The sequence below is a fragment of the Orycteropus afer genome, unplaced genomic scaffold (genome assembly GCF_000298275.1).
Source record: "Orycteropus afer afer isolate SDZICR_OR568_19922 unplaced genomic scaffold, OryAfe1.0 scaffold00208, whole genome shotgun sequence".
NCBI lineage: Eukaryota > Metazoa > Chordata > Mammalia > Tubulidentata > Orycteropodidae > Orycteropus > Orycteropus afer.
In genome coordinates this window covers 2562101-2575625 of record NW_006921795.1, presented here as the reverse complement: position 1 = coordinate 2575625, position 13525 = coordinate 2562101, and the positions used below count along the sequence as shown (strand labels likewise).

General features: G+C 42.0%; 1 protein-coding gene across 1 annotated transcript in view; it reads left to right on the top strand.

Moving 5' to 3' along the window:
* The window catches only part of SLC24A3 (solute carrier family 24 member 3), a 949388-nt gene that overhangs the window by 535030 nt on the left and 400833 nt on the right, over nucleotides 1–13525 (top strand). Inside the window, exons 5-6 of the mRNA XM_007948201.2 lie at nucleotides 4179–4263; nucleotides 4618–4721. Coding sequence (XP_007946392.2) covers nucleotides 4179–4263; nucleotides 4618–4721 — 189 coding nt within the window. The remainder of the gene's footprint in view (nucleotides 1–4178; nucleotides 4264–4617; nucleotides 4722–13525) is intronic.

Below are 13525 nucleotides of genomic sequence, written 5' to 3'. Positions count from 1 at the left end.
ATAAGGTAATGTGGAGAGTTAGATTATGTAGAGTGTCTTGGCAGGGCTTATGCTTCATCAACTACCACTCATCTGTCAGTTTGTCATACTGTGGTGGCTTGTGTATTGCTGTGAGGCTGGAGGCTATGCCACCAGTATTTCAAATACCAGCAGGGTCACCCATGGTGGACAGGTTACAGTAGAGCTTCCAGACTAAGACTCAGAAGAAGGAAGGGCCATCCACTTCTCAAAGAATTGGCCAGTGAAACTTTTATGAATAGTACTGAAACATCGTCTGATATGTTATTGGAAAATTTTGTGAATAGCCATGAAACATTGTCTGATATAGTACCGGAAGACAAGCCCCTCAGGTTGGAAGGCACTCAAAATTTAACTGGGGAAGAGCCGCTTCATCCAAGCAAGAGTCCACCTTAATGATATGGGTGGAGTAAAGCTTTCAGGACCTCCATTTGCTGATGTGGCACTACTCAAAATGGGAAGAAACAGCTGCAATCATCCATTAATACTTAGAACATGGAATGAATTAAGTATGAATCTAGGAAAATTGAAAGTTGTCAAAAATGAAATGGAATGCATAAAGATCGATCTCCTAGGCATTAGTGAGCTGAAATGGACTTGTTTGGGCTACTTTGAATCAGACAAATATATGATCTGCTATGCTAGGAATGATAAATGAAGAGGAATGGGCTGGCATTCATCATCACAAAGAATATTTCAAGATCTATCCTGAAGTATCCTATCAGTGATAGGATAATATCCATATGCCAGAAGGAAGGCCAGTTAATACTGCTATTATTCAAATTTAGGCACCAACCACCAAAGCCAAAGATGAAGAAATTGGAGGTGTTTACCAATCTCTGCACTCTGAAATTGACCAAACATGCAATCAAGATGTGTCAATTATTACTGGTGATTGGAAAGCAAGTTAGAAACAAAGAAGAATCACCAGTAGTTAGAAAATATGCCTTTGGTGATGGAAATGATAACAGAGATCACATGACAGAATTTTGCAAGACCAACGACGTATTCATTGTAAATACCTTTTTTCAACAATGTAAATGGTGTCTATACATGTGGACACTGAATGGAACACACAGAATCAGATTGACTACATGTGTGGAAAGAGACGATGTAGAAGCACAGTATCTTGAGCCAAAACAAGGTCAGGAGCTAACTGTGGGACAGGCCATCAATTTCAAGTTAAAGCTGAAGACAGTTAAAACAAGTTCATGATTGCCAGCACATGACCTTGATTACATCCCTTGAAACATCTGTTTTTGTTCTTGTTATGTGCGTTCCAGTCAGACCCAACTCATAATGACCGCTCCTTGGGTTTCCAAGGCAGTATCACTACGAAAGTAGATTGCCCAACCTTCCTTCTGAGGAGTGGTTCAAACCCACCAGCCTTCTCGTTAGCGGTCAAGTGCCTTAGGCACTATGCTACCAGAGCTCCTCATTTGAATTTAGAGACCATCAAAAGAATAGATTTGATTCAATGAAGACCATTGACCAAAAACCAGAGGAATTGTGGGATGACATCAAGAACATCATACATAAAGAATGCAAAAGGTCATTAAAAAGACAGAAAAGGAAGAAAAGACCAAAATGGATGTCAGAAGAGACTCTGAAACTTGCTCTTGAATGGAGAGTAGCTAAAGCAAATTGAAGAAATGACAAGATAAAAAAGCTGAACAGAAGATTTCAAACAGCAACTCAAGATGACAAAGTCAATTATTATAATGAAATGTGGAAAGATGTGGAGTTAGAAAACCAAAAGGGAAGAAATGCATTTCTCAAGCTGTAAGAAATGAAGAAAGAATTCAAGCCTCAAGTTGGAATATTGAAGGATTCAATGGGCAAAATACTGAATGATGCAGAAAACATCAAAAGAAAATGGAAGGAATAGAGAATGACTGTACCAAAAAGAATTGCTCAGTGTTCATCTATTTTAGGAGATGGCTTATGATCAGGAACCAATGGTACTGAAGGAGGAAAATCAAAGCTGCACTGAAGGAATTGGAGAAAAATAAGGCTCCAGGAATTGACAAGATACCCACTGAGATGTTTCAACAAATGTGTGCTGCACTGGAGGTACTTACTCATCTATTCTAGGAAATTTGGAAGACAGTTATCTGGCCAACTGACTGGAAGAGATCCACATTTGTACCATTCCAAAGAAAGGTGATCCAACAGAATGTAGAAATTATCAAACAATATCATTAATATCACATGCAAATGAAAGCTTGCTGAAGATAATTCAAAAATGGTTGCAGGAGTATATTGACAGGGAACTTCCAGAAATGCAAGCTGGATTCAGAAGAGGACATGAGATGAATGATATCATTGCTGATGTCAGATGGATCTTGGCTGAAAAGAAAGAATATCAGAAAGATGTTTACTTATTTCGTTGACTTTGCAAAAGCATTCAGCTGTGTGGATCATAACAAATTATGGATAACATTGATAAGAATGGGAATTCCAGAACACTTAAGTGTGCTCATGAGGAACCTGTACACAGACCAGGAGGCTGTCGTTTGAAGAGGACAAGAGTATACTGAATGGTTTGAAATCAGGAAGGGACTGTGTCAGAGTTTTATCCTTTCACCATATTTATTTGATAAGCAAATAATCTGAGAAGCTGGACTATATGAAGAAGAATGTGGCAATAATATTAGAGGAAAAATCATTAACCTGCAATATACAGAAGACACAACCTTGCCTTCTGAAAGTGAAGATGACTTGAAGCACTTACTGATGAAGATTAAAGACTACAGTGTGTAGTATGGATTACACCTCAATATAAAGAAAACAAAAATCATCATAACTGGACCAATAAGCAGCATTATGATAAATGGAGAAAAGATTGAAGTTGTCAAAGATTTCATATTACTTGGATCCACAATCAACACCAATGGAGGCAACAGTCAATAAATCAGACAATGTATTGCACTGGGCAAATTTGCTGCAAAAGACTTCTTTAAAATGCTGAAGAGCAAAGATGTTTCTTTGAAGACTAAGGTGCACCTAACACAAACCATGGTATTATCAGTCACTTCATATGCAAGTGAGAGCAGGACAATGAATAAGGAAGACCCAAGAAGAGTTGATGTTTTTGCGTTGTGGTATTGGCAAAGAATACTGAAAGTACTGTGGACTGCTAGAAGAACTAACAAATCTGTCCTGGAAGAAGTGCAACTGGAATGCTCTTTGGAAGTGAGAATGGCCAGACTTTGTCTCACCTACTTTGGTCATGTTGTCAGAAGGGATGGTCCCTAGAGAAGGGTATCTCCTTGCATATTGCTTCGTAAAGTGGAAGGTCAGCAAAAAAAGGGAAAGAGTCTCAGCAGGATAGATTGGCACTGTGGCTGCAACAGTGGGCTCAGGGATAGCAAGGATTTTGAGGCTGGCACAGGACTGGGCAGTATTATGTTCTGTTTTACACGAGGTTGCTTTGAGTTGGAGCCAACTGGCTGGCACGTAACAACTACAATACCTCATCAACACCCTCTTCCACTGTGCCTACCCTGGAGTTTCAAGTCAGCATTGCAGATGGAGAGGTGGGTTCAAGAGAGTGACCCACCTGTCCCCAAAGCCTCCATAGAATATCCCTCTAGAATCAGAACTTCCAGATTGGTTACCACTAGCTTCATTTAACCTCTAGGTCAGTGTAGTATTTAAAAACTCAGGATATTTTTTATAGAAATCTACATTATTGGCACCTTTGAAAAAATCATAATATCTGGCAGGAAAGCCATGAACTCATCATTGCTGCCATTAGGCCGGAGGTGAGCACTCAGTGTTGCCTTGGCCCACCACATGCTGTGGACCACTCCTCTCATCCCTGTCACCTGCATGGTCCAGGAGGCATTTGGGTTGGGAACTCAGATAGCCTCATGACTGTTAAATACTATGGATATGGAGTCCTTGCTCTGATACTGCCCTGGCTGAGGAAGGCAGTGAAAGGAGGTTGGCCCTTCATTGGTTCAGAGGTGTGGCTGGATTCTGGGAGGAGGAGGAGGCTAACTGGAGGCTGAATCTGAGCCCTGCCCCAAATCCCATACTGTCACTCTTACTGAAGCCCTAACCTTTGCATTTCGGAGCATGAAGCCTCAGAGTTCGAGTAACTTCTGTTCCCAGCTGGAATTTTGACTTACTCATGTTTGTTTGCTTCCCTATAGCGCCTGCACCTCAGTGAAGATGTGGCTGGGGCCACATTCATGGCAGCGGGCAGTTCAGCTCCAGAGCTGTTTACATCTGTCATAGGTAGGTAATGATGTGGGAGCATCCCAACCCTTCTCTCTAAAGGAAGGGACTTGGAGGACAGAGAGCCTTCCAGTGTGAACCCCACAACTCTGCCACTACCAGGGAATGAGAATCCAGAGGCCCCCCCAATGAGCAAAGCATCAACTTCCTGTTCCATTAATATCATCATTATTTTTGGTTAAATGACACTTAACTTTACATGAACGTGTCCCAGACCAGATGCCAATGCTCCTGTAGGACATTTTTCCTTCTATTCCTCCACTATCTCCTATAAATCCTGAGAACAGTCAGATACTTCTGAAAGCTCCCCACATCCACTCTGGTGCAAAAGCTGACATGGCATCTGTATTTCAGGGGTCTTCATCACAAAGGGTGATGTGGGCGTTGGGACCATCGTGGGCTCAGCTGTGTTCAATATCCTCTGCATCATTGGTGTCTGTGGACTCTTTGCAGGGCAGGTAAGGCCAATGGCTCATTTGTTACAGTGGGATGTGACAGCTGGGAAGGGAGAATGCTAAGGATTAGTAGAATCCCCGACGTCTTTGCAGAGAAGGCAAAATTATGTTTTGGAAAGAACATGGGGCCAGGAATCAGATTTCCCTGGGTGTGAATCCTCACTCTGCTACTTTCTGGCTGTATGGCCTTGGAGAACTTAATCAACCCCTCTACACCTCTCTAAGCTTCCTCATCTATTGAGTGGGTATAAGAGCACCTACCTCCTAGCATTTCCTGTGGGTGAAACAGCATGTTCAGCATTAGCAGCACCTGGCTCACATGGTAAATGCTCAATAAAAGTTAGACACCATTAGCAACTTTGGATGGATCTGCTGGAGCACAGCAGCAAGGCCCAGTGGTGCAGGGAGCTGGGAGCTGGGACCTCATACCCAGGAGTCTACTAAACTTGAACTGGAAACTTTCAGACTACCGTTATTTGGCCTCCATGTTGATAGGATATAGAGAACTGAGGTCTCATAAATAATTAACCAGTCCATAAGATGCAAGGTATATATTTGAAAGTGTCATGCTCAGAACCCTTTTGCCATGTGACTGACTTGAACTGAAATGACGTGAGACAATTTTAGGTCTGGTTTTGCCTCCCTGGAAATAGAGCACAAAGAGAGAAAGAGAGAGGCAGGAAAAGAGACAGATTATTTTTTCTTTTCTGAAAACATTTTGAAATGATCACAGTTCAAGAACAGCCTTTCTTTTTCTACAGTGATCTGGCATTTTATTTCCTTATTTGCTTTAGCTTGCTTCTTAGGGTTATGAAGGGCTTCAGATGCCTACATTTTACCTATGGAGACTGTTACACTGCTGATAGAGGTCATAGCCCTGTGTCCTTAATTAGCAATGCTGTCTGTTTTGGAAAGTCATGGGAAGATGCCCAGAAGTCACTGAGAAAAGTGGAGGCTGCCAGGTGGCTGCAGGTATGATACCTTGCAGCAGCACCTGTGGACTGGCAGTTGCCCTACTAGCTCTAATGTCCTAGTTTCTTCATAGACATCTTATTCAGAAGTAGTGTGGTCATGGGCTTTCTCTATCTAAACATCCAGTACTCAAATATCTTCTAGAAAAAGTGACTTCTAGAAGCCCAATGAGGCCATGTACATTCTAGGAGATTTTAAAAATCAGTATTATGGGCTCACACAATTGAAGACAAAACATAATTGACCAAAAGAATGAGGGAAAAATAAAATGTTTCATCTGTCAAGTTGGGCAGAACCCAGTTACCACTTGTAAATGGCTGTCCAGGAGTCATTTGCCCCATCCTTCATGAGTTCCAGAGCCAGATTCCCCGTAAGATCAAGAAGTCACACAGAAGCAACTAACCCAACACACAATCTGTATTTAAAACCAAACTGTATTTAAAAACAAAACCAGTTGCCATCAATTCATTTCCAACTCATGGTGACCCCATGTGTGTCAGAGAATGGTGCTCCACAGAGTTTCCAGTGGCTGAGTTTTCAAAACTAGATAACCATATCTTTCTTCCAAGGTGCCTCTGGGAGAAATCAAACCTCCAATTTTTGGTTAGCAACCAAGCACATTAACCACTTGCAATATGCAGGCACTCCACACTTATATTTAGAAATCTGGTAGTCCTAAGTAACTCCCTCAATATGTAGGATACAGTATCATAGTAGAGGCTGCTGGTTTATTCTTTAAATAAAGAGATAAGGAGATCCTTAATGTCCTGGTGAGCCCTTCTGGCAATGCTCATTCCCATAACTTTCTGTCATATAGTCATCTGGCCAGGGGTGTTTTTTCTAATGTGGTTTCTCTAATACACACTCTAGCAGTATTACTGTTTTCCATGCTTACATTCCAGATTGATTTCTCCAGATTGTGTGTTGGGTTAGTTGCTTCTGTGTGACTTCTTGATCTTACGGGGAATCTGGCTCTGGAGCTCATGAAGGATGGGGCTAATGACTCCTGGACAGCCATTTACAAGTGGTAACTGGGTTCTGCCCAACTTGACAGATGGAATATTTTATTTTTCCCTCATTCTTTTGGTCAATTATGTTTTGTCTTCAATTGTGTGAGCCCATAATACTGATTTTTAAAATCTCCTAGAAATACAGTTAGTACAAAAAAATGCATCTCTGTATTTGCCTTTGGTGCCATTTGCACTTGGCTGGCACTCATCTGTGTTGGACACCTTCTCCTTATCTTACAGGGATGGATTGCCAAATGTAGCAGAAGAGTCTCTTGCTGGTAGCACTCTGTTAATTAACATTGTCACCATTAGCATTATTAGCCTGGCTGTTATTAGTGTTGTCATTAGTTCATTATTCATTTGTACCTGATGCTTGCTTCCAAAGCAAGCCCAAAGGGGGATAAATAATGTAGAGAAATTAAACAAATAATGGGAAAGTGTCTAGTAAATGCCAAGCAACTAATTACTTGTGAAATGTTTTGGATGCATTTGTGTTTCATAATTAGCAATACTGTTAATCATCAGTTTGGTTAGAATATCTGCATAAAAGGCAAATTATGTTCTAAACTTCAACTGGGATTGCTGTTGGTCACTTTAACTCCTTTGGAATGTTTCTACTTGGCTCATCTCCCAACCCCATGCAATCATGGATAGAATAAGCAGTTATGACTGAGCCCAAGGCCCACTTGATGACTCTGGAGACCAACCCTTTCTTCTGGCATTCCTTCTCTCTCCAAGGGCATCCACCTCTCTTTTTCAGGGCTTTGTAGAATTCCTGATGTCTTTGCAGAGAAGGCAAAATGATGTTTTGGAAAGAACATGGGGCCAGGAATCAGATTTCCCTAGGTGTGAATCCTCACTCTGCTACATTCTGGCTGTATGGCCTTGGAGAACTTAATCACCTCTCTACACCTCTCTAAGCTCCCTCATCTATTGAGTAGGTATAAGAGCACCTACCTCCTAGCCCTTCCCTGTAGGTGAAACAGCATGTTCAGCATTAGCAGCACCTGGGCCACATGGTAAATGCTCAATAAAATCTAGACACCATTAGCAACTTTCAGAAGAATACAGATCTCTAAGGTCCTCACTTCTAAAACTCTACCCTAGATCACTGTGATAATTTGACCAAATGCTTGGTGGGATTTATCTAACACTCAAGGGATGCCCAGTGGGAAGGAAAAGAAAGTCGAAGAAAAGGTCTTTTAAGTGAAAATCAAAATAAAGAGATGTTGATAGAAGGACTCTCTCAGAGGATGTGTAATTTTGTGCTGTCTGATCAGTGGAAAGAAAAGAAAATTTAGTAAGGAATGGAAGCTGCCCAATGTGACATATTGAGAAGAGCCCTCCCAGGTGGCCAGAGCTGGTGCAGTGAAAACATTACAGCAGAGGATGAATATTGGGAATCCATTCCTGGGTCTCACTTAGTGTTGTTATTTATGTTGCTCCACACTCTCATTGTGCTGATAGAATTAGCAGCAAGTGCCATGGGCATCTCCCTGATGCATACCAGCATCAAGAGCTGCACATGACCGAGTCTGCTACCCATCTGAAATTACAGTAATTAAGCTGTGAGGTTTGAGTTCCTGTCTCAATTAGAGTTTTGATGAATTCACTGTAATTAAATGTCTGCTGTATTTGCAGTTTGCAGACATACCCAGTGCACTGGTGCTTGCCTGAGGTGCTTTGGGGAGTTTTATGGGACAAAAAGGAAATTGCTTCTTAGAAAGTGGCTTATAGAGAAGTTCTTGGCATCCTTGATAGACATTCATAGGGCTATGCTCCTATACTTTTTCTTTATGTAAAAATAAAAAATAATAACAAAGAGAAAATCATGAAACTTGAAACGTATGAATGTATTTCTATGGCATAAATTTACATATTGTATTCAAAGAACTAGTGCCAAATGTGTAGAACAATGTGCTTGTGTATTTACATCTGCCATTTGGAGTATGTTATGCTTTAAATACATACCCACAAGCAGAGAATAAACAATTTAACTATATTCCATATTAGGACTTTCATATTCCAGCTGTTGCTGGTTGGCCAATGGCTGTAGTTTATAATGAAGAACTCCAACATCAACTCTCCTGGCATCCTAGAAATGCACCTGATGTTCCTTTGTTGAGCTGCCTCTAGTCCTGGCTAGATTCACCTTTCTTCAAACAACATTCTGCCTATGCTGGTTCTTTTACACAAACCCCAGCAGCACCCAAGCCACTCATTGGCATTGAAGCCTGACTTAGTTTGGGTTTTACTAGAAGGAGACCCTAAGCAAGGATTTGAGTACAAGTAGTTCATTTGAAAGGTGGTCCCAGAAAATGTCAGTAAGGGAGTGAGCAAATGATGCAAGGAAAAGAAGGCAGTCAATGAAGAGTACGTTAGCAAGTGAGTGACCATTGTAGGAAACTAGGGCTTAATTTTCCTTGGGAACTCTGGGAGACACTGTAGAACACAGGGCTCTAAGTTATACTGCCTGAGGAAAGAGGGAGCTGGGGTATTTATCCACCAACTTCTATCACTTATTGTTCAATGCCTTCTGAAAGGTATTGATTCCTTAGCATTCCTCCTCGGAAGGAAGGTTGGGCAATCCTACTTCCGTAGTGATACTGCCTCGAAAACCCAAGGAGGGGTCACTATGAGTCGGGGCCGACTCGACGGCAAACAACAACAACAACAACTTGGTGAGTGCAAGTGGAGGGACTTTGGGGTCCAGCAAAAACCCTCAGGCCAAGAGATATTAGGACTGGCAGGTAGAAGTCAGAAGTGGAGATAGAAAATATTAAGGTAGGAAGAATGCGTGGAACCCAGAAAGCATTTACTACAAACTCAAAACTATAGATTTGAACATAAACCACCTGCTGGACCTCATCTCTAACTGCCCTGGAAGAAACAAGCATCAGTACTTGGCTGAATAATAGTCCTGGGCCAGGGCATCTTGTTCTTAATGAATATGTTTATGTTAAAAATAATAGCCACCATTTATTAAGCATCTTCTATATAGATATCACTGGAAGGAAGGTTAGACAATCTACTTCCATAGTGATACCACCTCAGAAACCCAAGGAGGGGTCACTATGAGTCGGATCCAACTCGATAGCAGTGAGTTTGGTTTTTTACATAGGTATCATGGTAGATGCTCAATAAATATTTGTAGAAATATACCCACTAAGTTTTAAGATGGCATTATCTTCCTTTAAAGACAGGGAAACAGATACATGAGAAGGTTCCCATGAGGCAGTTAAGCCTGAATTTGAGCCCTCTTTCCAGTGTGGAACCCATGATTTAAAACCTCTACATGTTATTTTGCATTCTTATAATTACATTAGCCCTTATGTGTTCTTAAGATGTCCTGCATGCAGGAGCTAGGCACCAGCAAAATGGTGGTGGCCAAGGTCAGGACTGGAAGCACTCACTGTCCCCTCATGCCAGTCCTCAGGGGCTTCCCTTGTACCTCCTGCAGCAGGGCTTTCCATCCCCCAAGCAGATAGAGTTAGGGGCTGACAGAGAGAGGCACAAACTATCCAGTCTGCCTTGTTTACTTTCATGCCTGATTTCTTGTCCCAGGGAAAAAAAAAAAACCTGACACCACTGACATGCTCCAGTTCTGGGCAGCAGCCAGCCTCCCTAGGAGGCCAAAGGCTGAGGGCAGGAGAGGCCCAGAACCACATACCACTAGTGGCCAAACCTAAAAATAGTGGCAAGGCACATGCTTTCTGCCAGAGGGAGAAGATGAAAGAGGCACAGAAGAGAAAAGGGCAGGTGCAAGAAAAGACCTCGCCTACAAAGCTGGATACTTCCTTATTATTTTACCCAGAAAGTAACAGGATGGCAGAATCTATAATGCAAGAGCTAATCAAGTTTGGGAACAGTGCCAGATAGAGAAGTCATGGATTTTATCACATCCTGTCATTCTAGAGTTTCTCCTGGTGTCTCTGCAGGACACCTGCCTCAGGAGGATGTTGTTAGAATGTGGATCCCCAGCCCTCACCCTAGAATAATGATTCAGAAGGGCTGCTGTACTTGCCTAAGGCTCATGTGCAGGTTCAGTTCTACTTACACAGTTGGACCAAGCTTGGCCTTGGGCAAGAGGCAGCCCCCGTGTGGCATTTGGCCCTGGTAGCACAAATGGTCTCCCATGATGCCTCAGTTGGCTGCTTCTTGAGCCCTCACTGTCCCATAGTAATTGTTTTCTTTCTATCGGTGCCCCCACCCAAGACCAGGTCGTGACAGGGCCTTGTACCTGATCTTCCCTTGAGAGACACTGTAGTTCCCAGAATAGCAGCCCATCAAGGTCACTTGCCTAGCTCTGCACTACTCAATTTCTGTTGTCTCTGCTTCTCCCACACACACTCACCCCTCCAGATCTCTATGTTAGCTTTGGCTTTGGCTCACAGCACTTGTTTTGTTAGTCTCGTTCTACTTTATTAAAATTGGAATCCAAGACTAGATTAATAAAGATACTTTCAGTTTTACATAACAGAAACCCCATTTTCCAGGTTCTTTAATGAAAGAAATGTACTAGTGTCTCTGAAAAATGCAGAGGAAAATGGGCGTCAGGCATGGTTTGATCAGGGATCCAGGACATTTTCTGTTATTCTCTTGGCTCTAACCTCCTCTGTTTCATTCCTCATACTGATTTTCCTTCATGGCATAAAATGGCTGTAGCAGTTCCAGATCTCATATATACATACCACATTGATCACAAAAGAGAAAGAGGATGTTTCTCTGCTAACTTCACCCCACTCACCCACATCCCACACCCCTGACATCATCAAACAAAAATCTAATTAGGCTAACTGTGATCAACTGACAACCCCTGAGCCAATCACATTGGCAACTAAAGTTACCCAATTGACTTAATTAATCAAGAACCACCCACCATATCTATCTTCTTCAAAGAATGTGATCAGTTCTACCCCAAATACATACTTTCTGATCTTTAGTCATTGTACAAAGCAGAAGTAAATGACTATCAGAAGAACCATGTGTGGTATCCTGTGCTGCCTGGCCACTGTTTTTCCTGAGTATAACAAAAGATAGTGTGAACATAGATATTCACTCTGTAAGTGGCTCATAAGCAGTAGTGATGGAGAAAGGATAACCACAAGGCAAATGCGGTGCCTTTCTCCTGCATGTGAGATATTTTGTATTCAAACATACATTCAAGTTGTTTTTTGAGACTAGGGTTGAGTATAATCTACTTGGTCAAAGCCTTGAATTCTGAAATTTATTTATTAGTTTGGGTTGTTGGGAGAAGACCCTCAGACAAAGCTTCATGTACACATAACTCATTTGGGAGGGGATCCCAAGAAGTGTAGGTAAGAGAGTGGGAATTGAGAGAAGCAAAGGAAGGAAGCCAACAAGGGGTCTTTTAATGATCAGGTTATAGTCATAGGAAACTGAAGCATGGTCTTAACAGACACCTGTAGGAGACTGTGAAGAAGATACCTAGGAGATGTCACACTTAGGGGAAGGGAAACTGGGGTATTTATCCTCCAGCTCCCATTAGTCATTTGTTGGGGCAGCTCCTGAAGTATTCACACTATGTTGAGCCACACAAGGGGCAAGAGTCACCAGTGCTTACGGTAAGAAGACACCTTGGATGGGATATAGGTGGGGTGCCATCTGCATCTGCTATACATTGAACTTGGTGGAAAGAAATTTTCCAAGGTGTATCTATCTGAGCATCTGGACACAGGCACATTTTGATGATACAGCCTTTTAATGATGCACATTTCTTTAGAAACTCCTGGTCTACCACACCTGTGCAAACTGTTGTTGTTAGGTGCTGTCAAGTCAGTTCAAACTCATGGCAACCATGCATACACCAGAACAAAATACTGCCCAGTCCTGCCCCATGCTCACAATTGTTGCTATGCTTGACCTGTTGTTGTAGCCACTGTGTAAATCCATCTTGTGGATGGATTTTTTTCACTGACCCTCTACTTTACTAAGCATGATATCCTTCTCCAGGGAATGGTTCCTTCTGACAACATGATGAAAGTACAAGAGACAAAGTCTGGCCATTCTTGCTTCTAAGGAGAATACCAGTTGTACTTCTCCCCAGTCAGATGTGTTTGTTCTTCTAGCAATCCATGGTACATTCAGTGTTCTTCACCAATACCACAATTTAAATGCATCAATTCTGTGGTCTTCCTTTTCATTGCCTAGCTCTCATATGCTTATGAGGCTGTTGAAAATACCATGGCTTTGATCAGGTGAACCTTAGTCTTAGTGCAAATTAGGCAGTCCCAAATGCAACTTTCTCACTCACAATCATAAAAAAATCAGATGAATGAAGACAGCCTTTGTGAAAAGTACTCAGGTGGATGTTGTCTTTTTCTGTGGACTTGCATGAGAGTTAAGAAAAGTGTATCTACCCCAAGGGGTGAATGTGATGGTCACTGATCTGAGGAGTGCATTGGCAGAAAGGCTCAAACCCACTGTCTTCCTTTCTTCAACACACTGAATCTTCCTGCTTCTCTGTTCTTCCCATCTCTATACTTGCTCACATGGGTGTTGATTTCAGAGAAACCCATTCTTTTTAACCAAAAGAAAGCCCTGAAAAGCTCCTCTCTTTCTTAGGGTCTCAGCATCCTCATCAATCTAATACTAATAATAGTAACAACATCAGTAAAAATGGCTCACTGTACAAACACTTTGTATGTGCTAGACACCATTCCAAGTACATTACCCATAGTAAGTCATTGAAAATGACAAATATTTTACACGTTGTTGTTGTTGTTATGTGCCGTCGAGTCAGCCCTGACTCATAGCGACCCCTCCTTGGGTTTCCGAGGCAGTATCACTACGGAAGTAGGATTG